Raw genomic sequence first — 16,871 nt, forward strand, 5'->3', positions numbered from 1 at the left:
TACCTCTCTCTCTCTCTCTACCTCTCTCTACCGCTCTCTCTCCTCTCTCTCTACCGCTCTCTCTACCTCTCTCTACCTCTCTCTCTACCGCTCTCTCTACCGCTCTCTCTCTCTCTCTCTCCGCTCTCTACCTCTCTCTCTCTACCTCTCTCTCTCTCCTCTACCGCTCTCTCTCCGCTCTCTCTCTCTCTCTCTCTCTCTCTCTCCTCTCTCTCTCTCTCTCTCTCTCCTCTCTACTCTCTACCTCTCTCTCTCTCTCTACCTCTACCTCTCTCTACCTCTCTCTCTCGCTCTCTCTCTCTCTATCGCTCTCTCTATCTCTCTCTCTCTCTCTATCGCTATCTCTCTATCTCTCTCCTCTCTCTCTCGCTATCTACCCTCTCTCTCTCTCGCTATCTACCCATCTCTCTCTCGCTATCTACCCTCTCTCTCTCTCTATCGCTCTCTCTCTCTCTATCGCTCTCTCTATCGCTCTCTACCTCTCTCTCTCGCTCTCTACCTCTCTCTATCGCTCTCTACCTCTCTCTCTCGCTCTCTACCTCTCTCTCGCTATCTACCCCTCTCTCTCTCGCTATCTACCCCTCTCTCTCTCGCTATCTACCCCTCTCTCTCTCGCTATCTACCCCTCTCTCTCTCGCTATCTACCCCTCTCTCTCTCTCGCTATCTACCCCTCTCTCTCTCTCGCTATCTACCCCTCTCTCTCTCTCTCTCGCTATCTACCCCTCTCTCTCTCTCTCGCTATCTACCCCTCTCTCTCTCTCTCGCTATCTACCCCTCTCTCTCTCTCTCGCTATCTACCCCTCTCTCTCTCTCCCGCTATCTACCCCTCTCTCTCTCTCTCTCTATCTACCCTCTCTCTCTCTCGCTATCTACCCCTCTCTCTCTCTCTCGCTATCTACCCCTCTCTCTCTCTCTCGCTATCTACCCCTCTCTCTCTCTCTCGCTATCTACCCCTCTCTCTCTCTCCCGCTATCTACCCCTCTCTCTCTCTCTCTCTCTCGCTATCTACCCCTCTCTCTCTCTCTCGCTATCTACCCCTCTCTCTCTCGCTATCTACCCCTCTCTCTCTCGCTATCTACCCCTCTCTCTCTCGCTATCTACCCCTCTCTCTCTCGCTATCTACCCCTCTCTCTCTCTCGCTATCTACCCCTCTCTCTCTCTCTCGCTATCTACCCCTCTCTCTCTCGCTATCTACCCCTCTCTCTCTCGCTATCTACCCCTCTCTCTCTCTCGCTATCTACCCTCTCTCTCTCGCTATCTACCCCTCTCTCTCTCTCGCTATCTACCTCTCTCTCTCTCGCTATCTACCCCTCTCTCTCTCGCTATCTACCCCTCTCTCTCTCTCGCTATCTACCCCTCTCTCTCTCTCTCTCTCGCTATCTACCCCCTCTCTCTCTCTCTCGCTATCTACCCCTCTCTCTCTCTCTCGCTATCTACCCCTCTCTCTCTCTCTCTCTCGCTATCTACCCCTCTCTCTCTCTCTCTCTCGCTCTACCCTCTCTCTCTCTCTCTCGCTCTACCCTCTCTCTCTCTACTCTCTCTCTACCGCTCATCTACCTCTCTCTCTCTCTCCGCTCTCTATCTACCTCTCTCTCTCTCTCTCTCTACCTCTCTATCTCTCTCTCCTCTCTCTCGCTATCTACCCTCTCTCTCTCTCCCTCGCTATCTACCCCTCTCTCTCGCTATCTACCTCTCTCTCTCTCGCTATCTACTTCTCTCTCTACCCCTCTCTCTCGCTATCTACCCCTCTCTCTCTCGCTCTTTCTACCATGCTCTCTACCTCTCTCTACCGATCTCTCTCTCTCTACCGCTCTGTCTCTACCGCTCACTTCCTCTCTCTCTCTACCGCTCTCTACCTCTCTACCTCTCTACCTCTCTCTCTCGCTACCTACCTCTCTACCGCTCTCTCTACCATGCTCTATACCTCTCGCTCTCTACCTCTCTCTCTCTCTCTCTCCCGCTCACTCTCTCTCTCTCTACCGCTCACTACCTCTCTCTCTACCGCTCACTACCTCTCTCTACCGCTCACTACCTCTCTCTCGCTCTCTACCGCTCTCTGTCTCTCTCAATCTCTCTCTCTCTCTCTCTCTCTCCCCTCTTGCTCTCTACCCCTCTTGCTCTCTACCCCTCTTGCTCTCTACCCCTCTTGCTCTCTACCCCTCTTGCTCTCTACCCCTCTTTCTCTCTACCCCTCTTTCTCTCTACCCTCTTGCTCTCTACCCCTCTTGCTCTCTACCCCTCTTGCTCTCTACCCCTCTTGCTCTCTACCCCTCTTGCTCTCTACCCCTCTTGCTCTCTACCCCTCTTGCTCTCTACCCTCTTGCTCTCTACCCCTCTTGCTCTCTACCCCTCTTGCTCTCTACCCCTCTTGCTCTCTCCCCTCTTGCTCTCTACCCCTCTTGCTCTCTACCTCTCTCTCTCTCTCTACCTCTCTCTCTCTACTCTCTCTCTCTCTCTACCTCTCTCTCTCTACCCCTCTCTCTCTCTCTCTCTACCCCTCTCTCTCTCTCTCTCTCCCCTCTCTCTCTCTCTCTCTCTACCCCTCTCTCTCTCTCTACCCCTCTCTCTCTCTCTCTACCCCTCTCTCTCTCTCTCTCTACCCCTCTCTCTCTCTCTCTCTACCCCTCTCTCTCTCTCTCTCTCTCTCTCTCTCTCTCTACCTCTCTCTCCTCTCTCTACCTCTCGCTCTCTACCTCTCTCTCTCTCTACCCCTCTTGCTCTCTCTACCCCTCTTGCTCTCTACCCCTCTTGCTCTCTACCCCTCTCTCTCTCTACCCCTCTCTTGCTCTCTACCCCCTCTCTCTCCCTCTCTCTCTCTACCCCTCTCTCTCTCTCTCTCTCTCTACCCCTCTCTCTCTACCCCCTCTCTCTCTCTCTCTCTCTACCCTCTCTCTCTCTCTACCCCTCTCTCTCTCTCTCTCTCTACCCCTCTCTCTCTCTCTCTCTCCCTCTCTCTCTCTCTCTACCCCTCTCTCTCTCTCTCTCTCTACCCCTCTCTCTCTCTCTCTCTACCCCTCTCTCTCTCTCTCTCTCTCTCTCTCTCTCTCTCTCTCTCTACCCCTCTCTCTCTCTCTCTCTCTCTACCCCTCTCTCTCTCTCTCTACCCCTCTCTACCTCTCTCTACCTCTCTCTACCTCTCTCTCTACCTCTCGCTCTCTCTCTCTCTTGCTCTCTACCCCTCTTGCTCTCTACCCCTCTTGCTCTCTACCCCTCTCTCTCTCTACCCCTCTCTTGCTCTCTACCCCCTCTCTCTCCCTCTCTCTCTCTACCTCTCTCTACCTCTCTCTCTCTCTACCTCTCTCTCTCTCTACCTCTCTTGCTCTCTACCCCTCTTGCTCTCTACCCCTCTTGCTCTCTACCCCCTCTCTCTCTACCCCTCTCTCTCTCTCTACCCCCCTCTCTCTCCCTCTCTCTCTCTACCTCTCTCTACCTCTCTCTCTACCTCTCGCTCTCTACCTCTCTCTCTCTCTACCCCTCTTGCTCTCTACCCCTCTTGCTCTCTACCCCTCTTGCTCTCTACCCCTCTTGCTCTCTACCCCCTCTCTCTCTACCCCTCTCTTGCTCTCTACCTCTCTCCCTCTTGCTCTCTCTACCCCTCTCTCTCTCTACCTCTCTCTTGCTCTCTACCCCCCCTCTCTCTCCCTCTCTCTCTCTACCTCTCTCTTGCTCTCTTACCCCTCTACCTCTCTCTCTCTAACCCTCTTCTCTGTTTTAACTGATTGAATTGTGAAGAAGGCACCTGTTCCTCTTATGTGCCTCCCTGTGTTTAATTGTCCCTGTCTCAGGCTCTCTGTGGAGGTATGTGCGTGCCAGCATGTCTCTCTCTGGCTACCTGCCCCCTCTATGTGACCCTAAAGACGGACACCTACTGATGGACGGAGGCTACATCAACAACCTACCAGGTCAGCAACACACACACACACACACTTACACACACTGCAGTGGCAAGATAAGACAAGGTGGGGATAGGCTTCTCTCCTGCTCAGCGATGTACCACTAATAATTATTATTTGGTGGGTGCTTCTATTTGTCCGATGTACATGTTCAAGTGTGTAAAAAGTGAAACTCCTCAATGTTCATTGTCACCTTAAGCCCTAAACCCGTGTCTCCGCCCCTCTCCCAGCGGACGTGGCTCGCTCCATGGGTGCCAAGGTGGTGATCGCCATAGACGTGGGCAGCCAGGACGAGACCAACCTCACCAACTACGGCGACTCGCTCTCCGGCTGGTGGCTGCTATGGAAACGCCTCAACCCACTGGCAGAGAAGGTCAAGGTGAGCCTCTCTCACAGCACTGTATAGGACTACAGCCTCAGGTGGAAACCGAAAGCTTTGGTGTGATGATATGGCATTCATGTCATGTCCGACTTTGCAATTCATTGTTATGAAATGGTATTGGTTTCATATCGGAGTGAAAATGTGTTGTCGTTCACTGAGAATATTTCTGCAGTTTTTCACGAACTGTGAATGTGTGGAGTTACTTTGTGTCTCCAAAATGGTACCCTCTTCCCTATTTAGTGCTCTACTCTTGCTCTGGTCAAAACGTGTGCACTATATAAGGATTAGGGTGCCACTTTGGACACACTAGGCACTGGAGGTATGTGCACAGTTGTCACCCTGCTGTGCTAAGTGTTGTGGCATTTGACCCTTGACCCCTGTAGGTGTTGAACATGGCAGAGATTCAGACGCGGCTGGCATACGTGTGCTGTGTGCGTCAGCTGGAGTCGGTGAAGAGCAGTGACTACTGCGAGTACATCAGGCCTCCCATAGACCGTTACCGTACACTGGAGTTTGGCAAGTTTGACGAGATCGCTGTGAGTCTCCCTCTCTCTCTCTTTGACCTGGGCAGCCAGTCTGTTATTCTCTCTCTCTCTCTCTCTCTCTCTCTCTCTCTTTGACCTGGGCAGCCAGTCTGTTATTCTCTCTCTCTCTTTGACCTGGGCAGCCAGTCTGTTATTCTCTCTCTCTCTTTGACCTGGGCAGCCAGTCTGTTATTCTCTCTCTCTCTTTTTGACCTGGGCAGCCAGTCTGTTATTCTCTCTCTCTCTCTTTGACCTGGGCAGCCAGTCTGTTATTCTCTCTCTCTCTCTTTGACCTGGGCATTCAGTCTGTTATTCTCTCTCTCTCTCTTTGACCTGGGCATTCAGTCTGTTATTCTCTCTCTCTCTCTTTGACCTGGGCATTCAGTCTGTTATTCTCTCTCTCTCTCTTTGACCTGGGCAGTCAGTCTGTTATTCTCTCTCTCTCTTTGACCTGGGCAGCCGGTCTGTTATTCTCTCTCTTTGACCTGGGCAGCCGGTCTGTTATTCTCTCTCTTTGACCTGGGCAGCCGGTCTGTTATTCTCTCTCTTTGACCTGGGCAGCCGGTCTGTTATTCTCTCTCTTTTTGACCTGGGCAGCCAGTCTGTTATTCTCTCTCTCTCTTCTTTGACCTGGGCAGCCGGTCTGTTATTCTCTCTCTCTCTCTCTTTGACCTGGGCAGCCGGTCTGTTATTCTCTCTCTCTCTCTTTGACCTGGGCAGCCGGTCTGTTATTCTCTCTCTCTCTCTTTTCTCTTTTGACCTGGGCAGCCGGTCTGTTATTCTCTCTCTCTCTTTTGACCTGGGCAGCCGGTCTGTTATTCTCTCTCTCTTTGACCTGGGCAGTCAGTCTGTTATTCTCTCTCTCTCTTTGACCTGGGCAGTCAGTCTGTTATTCTCTCTCTCTTTGACCTGGGCAGTCAGTCTGTTATTCTCTCTCTCTTTGACCTGGGCAGCCAGTCTGTTATTCTCTCTCTTTGACCTGGGCAGTCAGTCTGTTATTCTCTCTCTCTTCTTTGACCTGGGCAGTCAGTCTGTTATTCTCTCTCTCTTTGACCTGGGCAGCCAGTCTGTTATTCTCTCTCTCTTTGACCTGGGCAGCCAGTCTGTTATTCTCTCTCTTTGACCTGGGACAGCCAGTCTGTTATTCTCTCTCTCTTTTTGACCTGGGCAGTCAGTCTGTTATTCTCTCTCTCTCTTTGACCTGGGCAGCCAGTCTGTTATTCTCTCTCTTTGACCTGGGCAGTCAGTCTGTTATTCTCTCTCTCTTTGACCTGGGCAGCCAGTCTGTTATTCTCTCTCTTTGACCTGGGCAGTCAGTCTGTTATTCTCTCTCTCTCTCTTTGACCTGGGCAGTCAGTCTGTTATTCTCTCCTGGGCTCAGTCTGACCTGGGACCTCAGTCTGTTATTCTCTCTCTTTGACCTGGGCAGCCAGTCTGTTATTCTCTCTCTTTGACCTGGGCAGTCAGTCTGTTATTCTCTCTCTCTCTCTCTTTGACCTGGGCAGTCAGTCTGTTATTCTCTCTCTCTTTGACCTGGGCAGCCAGTCTGTTATTCTCTCTCTTTGACCTGGGCAGTCAGTCTGTTATTCTCTCTCTCTCTCTCTTTGACCTGGGCAGTCAGTCTGTTATTCTCTCTCTTTGACCTGGGCAGTCAGTCTGTTATTCTCTCTCTTTGACCTGGGCAGTCAGTCTGTTATTCTCTCTCTCTCTCTCTCTTTGACCTGGGCAGTCAGTCTGTTATTCTCTCTCTCTCTCTTTGACCTGGGCAGTCAGTCTGTTATTCTCTCTCCTCTCTCTCTTTGACCTGGGCAGTCAGTCTGTTATTCTCTCTCTCTCTCTTTTTGACCTGGGCAGTCAGTCTGTTATTCTCTCTCTCTCTCTCTCTCTCTTTGACCTGGGCAGTCAGTCTGTTATTCTCTCTCTCTCTCCTCTTTGACCTGGGCAGTCAGTCTGTTATTCTCTCTCTCTCTCTCTCTGACCTGGGCAGTCAGTCTGTTATTCTCTCTCTCTCTCTCTTTTTGACCTGGGCAGTCAGTCTGTTATTCTCTCTCTCTCTCTCTTGACCTGGGCAGTCAGTCTGTTATTCTCTCTCTCTCTCTCTTCTTTGACCTGGGCAGTCAGTCTGTTATTCTCTCTCTCTCTCTTTCTTTGACCTGGGCAGTCAGTCTGTTATTCTCTCTCTCTCTCTTTTTGACCTGGGCAGTCAGTCTGTTATTCTCTCTCTCTCTTCTTCTTTGACCTGGGCAGTCAGTCTGTTATTCTCTCTCTCTCTCTCTTCTGACCTGGGCAGTCAGTCTGTTATTCTCTCTCTCTCTCTCTTTTTGACCTGGGCAGTCAGTCTGTTATTCTCTCTCTCTCTTTGACCTCTCAGTTGACCTGGGCAGTCAGTCTGTTATTCTCTCTCTCCTCTCTCTCTTTTGACCTGGGCAGTCAGTCTGTTATTCTCTCTCTTTGACTCTCTCTCTCTTCTTTGACCTGGGCAGTCAGTCTGTTATTCTCTCTCTCTCTCTCTCTCTTTGACCTGGGCAGTCAGTCTGTTATTCTCTCTCTTTGACCTGGGCAGTCAGTCTGTTATTCTCTCTCTCTCTCTTTGACCTGGGCAGTCAGTCTGTTATTCTCTCTCTTTGACCTGGGAAGTCAGTCTGTTATTCTCTCCTGGGCAGTCAGTCTGTTATTCTCTCTTTGACCTGGGCAGTCAGTCTGTTATTCTCTCTCTTTGACCTGGGCAGTCAGTCTGTTATTCTCTCTCTCTTTTTGACCTGGGCAGTCAGTCTGTTATTCTCTCTCTTTGACCTGGGCAGTCAGTCTGTTATTCTCTCTCTCTCTCTCTTTGACCTGGGCAGTCAGTCTGTTATTCTCTCCTGGGCAGTCAGTCTGTTATTCTCTCTCTTTGACCTGGGCAGTCAGTCTGTTATTCTCTCTCTCTCTCTCTTTGACCTGGGCAGTCAGTCTGTTATTCTATTCTCTCTCTCTCTCTCTCTTTGACCTGGGCAGTCAGTCTGTTATTCTCTCTCTCTCTCTCTCTTTGACCTGGGCAGTCAGTCTGTTATTCTCTCTCTCTCTCTCTTCTTTTTGACCTGGGCAGTCAGTCTGTTATTCTCTCTCTCTCTCTCTTCTTTGACCTGGGCAGTCAGTCTGTTATTCTCTCTCTCTCTCTCTCTCTTTGACCTGGGCAGTCAGTCTGTTATTCTCTCTCTTTGACCTGGGCAGTCAGTCTGTTATTCTCTCTCTCTCTTTGACCTGGGCAGTCAGTCTGTTATTCTCTCTCTTTGACCTGGGAAGTCAGTCTGTTATTCTCTCTCTCTCTCTCTTTGACCTGGGCAGTCAGTCTGTTATTCTCTCTCTTTGACCTGGGCAGTCAGTCTGTTATTCTCTCTCTTTTGACCTGGGCAGTCAGTCTGTTATTCTCTCTCTTTGACCTGGGCAGTCAGTCTGTTATTCTCTCTCTCTCTTTTTGACCTGGGCAGTCAGTCTGTTATTCTCTTTGACCTGGGCAGTCAGTCTGTTATTCTCTCTCTCTCTTTGACCTGGGAAGTCAGTCTGTTATTCTCTCTCTCTCTTTGACCTGGGAAGTCAGTCTGTTATTCTCTCTCTCTCTTTGACCTGGGCAGTCAGTCTGTTATTCTCTCTCTCTCTTTGACCTGGGAAGTCAGTCTGTTATTCTCTCTCTCTCTTTGACCTGGGCAGTCAGTCTGTTATTCTCTCTTGCTTCCTCTTGCTTCCTCTCGTTTTCCCATGACCCCCTCTTACTCTAGACCTCACCTCTTCACACTTCATTATTTGTCTCGTTATTTGTCTCTCTTGCCTCCTCCATCTTCAGTCAAAAGTGTGAGAAGGTTTTCAAGGATTGCCTCAAGGATTGCCCCCCCATTAGCTACATTACATTCAGCCTTGTGTGTGTGTGTAGGAGGTGGGCTACCAGCACGGCAAGACGGTGTTTGACGTGTGGAGTCGCAGTGGAGTGGTGGAGAAGATGCTGAAGGACCGTCACCAGGAAGAGTTTCACAACACGCACAGCAACAACAACGTGAGGGAGGGAGGGTCAGGGAGTGACTAGATCATCAAATGTTTAAATGTTCAGGAGAGAATTCCAGGACCACGGAGCTGAGTAACTAAAACTGTTCTAATTCTTGGGACTGTTAAAAGCAAATGAGAACGGGACCGTAATTGATATTTATTTGCTGACCTGATTAAAGAAGAACAGGTATAGATAGTGTCATTTTACCCAAAGTGGCCTTATAAACCAGTGTTTATCCCACGCGAGGTCGATGACGACCAGCCAACGGCGCTGTAGAGATCACAGTGATGTGTTTAGACGTTTTTCATTGTTAATGAACCTGAGGGCCTCATGCTATGCTGAGTCAAGTGCTCTCAGTTGTGGTTGAGGCCTGCATATATACAGGGCCTTCGGAAAGTTTTCAGACTCATGGCTTTTTCCACATTTTGTTACATTACAGCCTTATTCTAAAATGGATTAGATAGTTTTTGTTTCGTCATCAATCTACGCACAATACCCCATAATGCCATCACAATACCCCATAATGCCATCACAATACCCCATAATGACAAAGCAAAAATGTTTTTTTTATTTTTTTATTTATAAAAATGTAATATAATGTAATTCAGACCTTTTACTCAGAACTTTGTTAAAGCACCTTTGGCAGCGATTACAGCCTTGAGTCTTCTTGGGTATGATGATACAAGCTTGGCACACCTGCATTTGAGGAGTTTCTCCCATTCTTCTCTGCAGATCTTCTCAAGCTCTGTCAGGTTGGACGGGAAGCATCGCTGCGCAGCTATTCTCAGGTCTTTCCAGAGATGTTCGATTGGGTTCAAGTCCTGGTTCAAGCCCACTTGTCCCAAAGCCACTCCTGTCTTCACCCCAGTCTGAGGTCCTGACGTCTCTGGAGCAGATTAGCAAGGATATCTCTGTACTTTGCTCCGTTCATCTTTCCATCAATCCTGACTAGTCTCCCAGTCCCTACCGCTGAAGAACATCCCCACAGCATGATGCTGCCTCCACCATGCTTCACTGTAGGGATGGTGCCAGGTTTCCTCCAGACGTGATGCTTTATTCAGCCCAAAAAAATCAATCTTGGTTATATCAGACCAGAGAATCTTGTTTCTCATGGTCTGAAAGTCTTTAGGGGACGTTTGGCAAACTCCAAGCGCCACTCTACCATAAAGGCCTGACTGGTGGAGTGCTGCAGAGATGGCTGTCCTTCTAGAAGGTTCTCCCATCTCCACAGAGGAACTCTGGAGCTCTGTCAGATTGACCATCGGGTTCTTGGTCAACTCTCTGTTCAACTCCTTCTCCCCCAATTGCTCAGTGTGGCCAGACGGCCAGCTCTAGGAAGAGTTTTGGTGGTTCCAAACTTCTTCCAGATGGAGGCCACTGTGTTCTTCGGGACCTTCAATGCTGCAGAAATGTTTTGGCACTCTTCACCAGATCTGTGCCTCGACACAATCCTGTCTCGGCGCTCTACGGACATTTCCTTCAACCTCATGGCTTGGTTTTTGCTGTGGCATGCACTGTCAACCTTGGGACCTTATATAGACAGATGTGAGCCCTTCCAAATCATGTCCAATCAACTGAATTTACCACAAGTGGACTGCAATCAAGTTGTAAAAACATCTCAAGGATGATCTGTGGAAACAGGATGCACATGAGCTTAATTTTGAGTCTGATAGCAAAGGGTCTGAATACTTATGTAAAGAAGCTATATCTGATTTTTGCTTTGACATTATGGGGTATTGTGTGTAGATTGAGGATTGTTTTATTTAATCCATTGTAGAATTAGGCTGTAACGTAACAAAATGTGGAAAAAGTCAAGGGGGCTGAATACTTTCCGAATGCACACTGTAACTGGCACAGCGGTCTAAGGCACTGCATCTCAGTGCTAGAGGCATCACTACAGACCCTGGTTCGATTCCAGGTTGTATCACAACAGGCCATGATTGGGAGTCCAGAGGGCGGCGCACAATTGTCCCATCGTCCGGGTTAGGATTTGGCCCGGGGTAGGCCGCCATTGTAAATAAGAATTTGTTCTTAACTGAATTTCCTGGTTAAATAAAGGTTAAATTAAATCTAAAGCCACCAGTAATGTACATCGTACCAGCTCCTTCCTGGCCTCCAGAGAAATAGAAGCCTTATGCCGTTAATAAAAATACCATGCATTTTGTTTACCCGAATTCAGAACCAGCTTCAAATCATACAGTTTCTGTTGTATTGTGTTAAGTGCTCTTTGGGCATTTTGAAAAGCTGAAGACAAACTACTACCACTTGAATGAAGAACAGTATTATCTGCATAAAAATGTACATCCACTATTTCAATATGATCCCCAATGTTGTTGTCTACAAAATGAACAACAGTGGGCCCAAAATAGAACCTTGCGGAACAACTGAGCACAACTCTGTAGACTCAGATTTACAACAACCCACCATTACACATTGTGTACGATTTGATAGGTAATTTATAAACCAATCTAGAGCATGACCAGTAATTCACAGGGGGCTCATGTAGACCTTTAACCTTTTCAAATAAACTGCCTGCATCTAGAAAGTTCTGATTTAAGTCTTTCAGAATAGAGGTTCTCTCAGATACAATCTGTGTGTCTACCAACAATTGTTTGGGAAGCTGTGTATCTTTTTAAACCTTTCGCTACTTGCCAAAATGTGGCGGGATTATTTAAATTATCCAAAGTAAATTTAAGGTAGTGGTCTGCTTTCAGTTTTCGGGTCATAGCCACACCCAGATTTCAAAGACGTTTAAAAGCTTTAGCCCACATAGCATTTAATTCCGTTATGATTTGAGCAGGTTCATCAGTAAACCAAAGGTTCTCTCTGCCCGTAATCCTGAATTTTTTTAAGGGGCCTATTGCATACATCCTGGAATGCTTTGTGGAAGGAAGAAAAGGCTAGTTCAACATCAGGGATTAATTCCATTCCATTCAATGCTAAATACAAATGTTAAAAAAACTTGAATATTGAACCACTTCCAGTTTTCTTTTCGTAACGACAGGTGGAGATCGCTTAGGAATTTTACCATCTCTCACACAGGCAATAGCACAGTGATCACCTATGTCATTTGCAACAAAACAAAGAGTCACAAATCAAGTAGTCCAACAGCAGAACAGTAAAAAGTTTGCGATGTAGGTGAGAGAGAGATAGGCAGGGGCAACTGTACCAGACAGAGAGAGACAGACCAGGGCAGGCTGGAAGCAGCAGGTATCAGGAGGAGGTTGAAGAGGTCCTCAGCAGACATCCAAGGCGACAATAGATGATCAAATAACCGTTGGCGGAAAAACAAAACCATGACGGCGATACAATCGCTAACCAGAACAGTAATAAAATCCAGACCAGAATGGATGGTCATGACTAGATAATGTACAAATGTGTGTTTTAATGCTATTATTCTGAATGATTTCTGTATGGGGCCTCTAGTGTATGATACCAGTGTGCTGTCTGTCCTATGTGTTCTGCAGGGACCTGTGACCTGTCCCAACGCCTCCTTCACTGACCTGGCAGAGATCGTGTCCCGCATTGAGCTGGCCAAACCAGCTCTGGTCGACGGTGAGACTGGCAGATGATCTGATCTGCACATAGAGCAGCAGAGTGCTGTGGAGGTCAAACATTATAAGTTGTAGGCCTATCACAACGAGACACATGACCTCTGGGACCCCAGATATTTGGCAACAAGAGAGGGGAAAAGCTGTAACTGTGTTATTTTAACTAGAAAAAGGCCTTTTTTTATTGTAAGCTGGGAAGAGCCTGCGAGCCAATAGCTGTTGACCTTCCTGTTACCGTCACAGCTGGAGCAATTGAATATTTATGTTTCTAATGCCGCTCTGCTAGCTTTTCACCCCCCTCCCCTCTCTGTCATGGGGTTGGCACTCTGCCTCCTGCACTCCTGGGGAAGATAGAAAATAAGCTTATCTTGTCTTTCTCCTTGCTTGTTGTTGACTATTGTTTGGGCTCTGTGAATGCAGCCACACTCACTTAGCAGATACATTTGTTTTGGTTAAATTATGATTAATATGCAGCTATGACAGTTCCTATGACACACCCCTCCTTCCTCTTTCATCACCCCTGTCCACTCTCTTCTTCACCACCTTTCTCTTTGTGCACCTTTCCATCTCTTCTCTTTCCACCCCGCAACGCTTCCCTCTCCATGACCCTTCCCTATCTCAGAGGAGTCCGACTACCCCACAGACTATGAGGAGGAGGCAATGGAGAGTGCCTACTCAGACTTTGAGCTGTCCAATCACTACAGCGAACACACCACCGAGGGGGAGGAGACTGCGGACACGGTGCGGTGAAGGGTTTACATTTTTACATTTTGAGTCATTTTAGCAGACGCTGTTATCCAGAGTGACCTTATAGTTTACAGTCTGACGTTTGTGTCCTTTTTTTGTACTAGTTCCCCGTGGGAATCGAACCCACAACCTGGCGTTGCAAGCACCCTGCTCTACCAACTGAGCCACACATTGTTGAATGTTGATGCTTTTTCTTAACTCGATATTGCGTGACAGTGTAAAATAAGAGGACATTTTAGGACCTGTGCAGTCTTATCATTTTCTCTCTCCGTTTGAGACTTTTAAGCCTGAGATTAGCCTAATGACATATCAGCTAGTCACTGTGTCCTCCTCATCCTTAGGATGAAGAGCTGCTGGACATGGGGAGAAGACGTCGCCCTCCTCCCCCGGGCTACAGCGACATGAGCCCCCTCTCCTCCCCCCACCCCCCGCCTACAGCCCCACCCCTTGGAGGAAACAGAGGGGAACCCCGCCACTGAGCGAAGACCATGCCAAGAGTCACTGAACCCACAGTCTGGAAGCGCAAGGAACTGACTCTCTGGGTGCCAGTCCCTTGAGCACTAGCGCTAACACAGTGCCTTACAGACCCACAACAAATACAGGACCAACTATTTTCAACAGTCAATGCATAATCATATTCCTGTCTGAGTCTGTCTGACTAGCCACCTGGAGATGGTGGATATTGATTGTTTGTGTCCCGTGTTCTTCCCTCTTAATATAAATCACTCTAGTTTAATGGGACACAAGCTGGGCGGTGGTGAAGATGCGGCGGTCTCTTCTGAAATGGCTGCCTACTGGTGTTTGGAGCTCACACCTTCTGTACGCCTCCCGTCAGCCTCGGTGTCTGAGGTCCTAGATTGCGATAAAAGGAGAAGAAAGAGGATCCTTTCCGAGTCACGGGTATGGGGGCGCAGTTCGACGTGCACAGTGTGACGGGACACACAGAAGAAGCAGCGGTAGCATCTGTTTATTCTTCTCATCTGTTTTCTGGCTTCAATCAATTAGATGAAGGGTTAAATGCAGACCACACTGTTAATGCTATAAAGCATTTATCTATGTACAGGCACATCCAAGACCGCTAGACAATTGACCAGTGTAACACAGTTGATTTGACTAATGAATTATTAACCTTTACTTACCTCTAGAGCTAACTTTATAGATGTACTGGCACAACATTAAGCAAATCAATGCAATGTATTATTATTATTTTTACGTGTGTTTATCAGTGCAGTGCCTTTAACCCAGCTGATATTGACGCACCGGTAGCCTTTCATTGTGTTGTAGATCTTAGAAAGTCCCTTTTGCTACAGTCCCCTGAGGTTGTAAGGCCTGCGTCCTGAATGGCACCCTATTCCTTTTACAGTGCACTACTTTAGACCAGGGCCCGTAGGGCTCGGATCAGAGGTAATGCGTTGTATAAGGGGATAGGATTGGGAGTCAACCTGTCTAAATGCAGAAGAGAGACTCTGTGTGTGTGTGTGTGTGTGTGTGTGTGTGTGTGTGTGTGTGTGTGTGTGTGTGTGTGTGTGTGTGTGTGTGTGTGTGTGTGTGTGAGCATGTCAGTAACAGGAGGCTTGTTTATAAAATGCATGCATATGTTCAGTGAATGGGACAAAGCTTTTTGTGAACCTTTACTGAACTAAACTGGCCAACTTGACCTTTTAACACATTTCAAGCTATTTAATTGTGCCTTTGGTGACTGACAATCACATGCTGATTAGTTCAACTTGAATGTTGAGCACAGTTTGCCAATGACCCTGTTAAACAATGAAGGACTTATGTACTATTTAGGCGTTGCTTGTGTGTGAATGTTACTTGTACCACCGAATTGATGTTTTTGATAATCCATTATCACTGCTCACTAATAATAAACCACTATTGGTTAGCGGAGTCTTTTTACATTTGTGTCTGTCTATTTCCCCAGCTTCGTACTAATGAGGGGATTTGTTAAAAGGATGTTTTTTTTTCACTATCAAATCATTGCTGGGTAACAATTGAGTGCCTTACTGCGGTTGTTTTCAATTCAAATGGTCCAAAAAAAGAGCTTTTTAGCGAGATCAATTTTTCAGCAATCATTTTTCTAGGACTCTGGGAGTGGTCTGAGTGGGGAGGGGAAAACTAGCTTTTAAAGCCGCAATATGTACCTTTTCGGAAACCCAAACAAATTCACATATAAATGTGTGTTAGATCGATCATTCTCATATAAAGCAAGTCTAAGAAGTGGTAGATTTGTTCTATGTGAGCTATTTCTAGCCTTCCCGTTCTTAAGTTTTTTGTTTTCGTGTCTTACTTTTGGTTTTGTACAACGGCTTCGAATAGCTGAAAATACAATATTTTTGGTTATAGTAAAGATATTTCATAGCGGTTTAGATGGTACAATGATTCTCTACTTGCTTGTTTTGTCACAAACTACACTGAACAAAAATAGAAACGCAACATGCAACAATTTTGAAGATTTTACCGAGTTATAATTCATAAGGAAATCAGTCAATTGAAATACATTCATTAGGCCCTAATCTATGGATTTCACAGGACTGAGAATCTGTTTGTCACAGATACAGGACATGCTCATTGAACATCTCATTCCAAAATCATGGGCATTAATATGGAGTTGGTCCCCCCTTTAATGCTATAACAGCCTCCACTCTTCTGGAACATTTCTGCAGGAACTTGCTTCCACTCAGCCATAAGTAAGATTGGGTGAGATTGGACACTGATGTTGGGCAATTAGGCATGGCACGCAGTTGGAGTTCCAATTCACCCAAAAGGTTTGATGGGATTGAGGTCAGGGCTCTGTGAAGGCCAGTCAAGTTCTTCCACCGATCTCGACAAACCATTTCTGTGTGGACCTCGATTTGTGCATGGGGGCATTGTCATGCTGAAACAGGAAAGGGCCTTCCCAAACTGTTGCCAAGTTGGAAGCACAGAACTGCTGGAATGTCATTGTATGCTGTAGCCTTAATATTTCCCTTCACTGGAACTAGGGGCCTAGCCCAAACCGCACCCGACCATTGTTCCTCCTCCACCAAATTTTACAGGTGACACTATGTATTCGTGCAGGTAGTGTTCTGGCATCCGCCAAATCTAGATCTGTCCATCGGACTGCCAGATGGTGAAGTGTGATTCATCACTCCAGAGAATGCTGTGGGGCTGCTTGGCCATGGAAACCCATTTCATGAAGCTCCCGATGAACAGTTATTGTGCTGACGTTGCTTCCAGAGGCAGTTTGTAACTCGGTAGGGAGTGTTGCAGATGATTGTACGCACTACCCGTTCTTGTGTGGCCTACCACTTCGCGGCAGAGCCATTGTTGCTCCTAGACTTTTTTACTTTACAATAATAACAGTTACAGTTGACCGGGGCAGCTCTAGCAGGGCAGAACTTTACAAACTGACTTGTTGGAAAGGTGGCATCCTATGATGGTGCCACATTGAAATTCACTGAGCTCTTCAGTAAGGCCATTCTACTGCCAATGTTTGTCTATGGAGGTTGCATGGCTGTGTGTTGATTTTATACACCTGTCAGGAACAGGTGAGGCTGAAATGGCCAAATCCACTAATTTGAATGGGACACAAGCTGGGCGGTGGTGAAGATGCGGCGGTCTCTTCTGAAATGGCTGCCTACTGGTGTTTGGAGCTCACACCTTCTGTACGCCTCCCGTCAGCCTCGGTGTCTGAGGTCCTAGATTGCGATAAAAGGAGAAGAAAGAGGATCCTTTCCGAGTCACGGGTATGGGGGCGCAGTTCGACGTGCACA

General features: G+C 47.6%; 1 protein-coding gene across 3 annotated transcripts in view; it reads left to right on the plus strand.

The window, feature by feature from the left end:
* The window catches only part of LOC112230500 (patatin-like phospholipase domain-containing protein 7), a 48,191-nt gene extending 33,176 nt beyond the window's left edge, over positions 1-15,015 (plus strand). For 2 of the 3 annotated variants that reach the window (XM_042310989.1, XM_042310990.1), the window contains exons 29-35: positions 3,787-3,903; positions 4,125-4,273; positions 4,660-4,812; positions 8,708-8,827; positions 12,286-12,373; positions 12,992-13,110; positions 13,458-15,015. In XM_042310989.1, coding sequence (XP_042166923.1) covers positions 3,787-3,903; positions 4,125-4,273; positions 4,660-4,812; positions 8,708-8,827; positions 12,286-12,373; positions 12,992-13,110; positions 13,458-13,595 — 884 coding nt within the window. In that variant the 3' untranslated portion in view covers positions 13,596-15,015. The remainder of the gene's footprint in view (positions 1-3,786; positions 3,904-4,124; positions 4,274-4,659; positions 4,813-8,707; positions 8,828-12,285; positions 12,374-12,991; positions 13,111-13,457) is intronic. The other variant, XM_042310991.1, reaches the window with a different exon arrangement.
* The last annotated feature ends 1,856 nt before the right edge of the window (positions 15,016-16,871 follow it).

The sequence above is a fragment of the Oncorhynchus tshawytscha genome, linkage group LG33, assembly GCF_018296145.1.
Source record: "Oncorhynchus tshawytscha isolate Ot180627B linkage group LG33, Otsh_v2.0, whole genome shotgun sequence".
NCBI classification, from domain to species: Eukaryota; Metazoa; Chordata; class Actinopteri; order Salmoniformes; family Salmonidae; genus Oncorhynchus; species Oncorhynchus tshawytscha.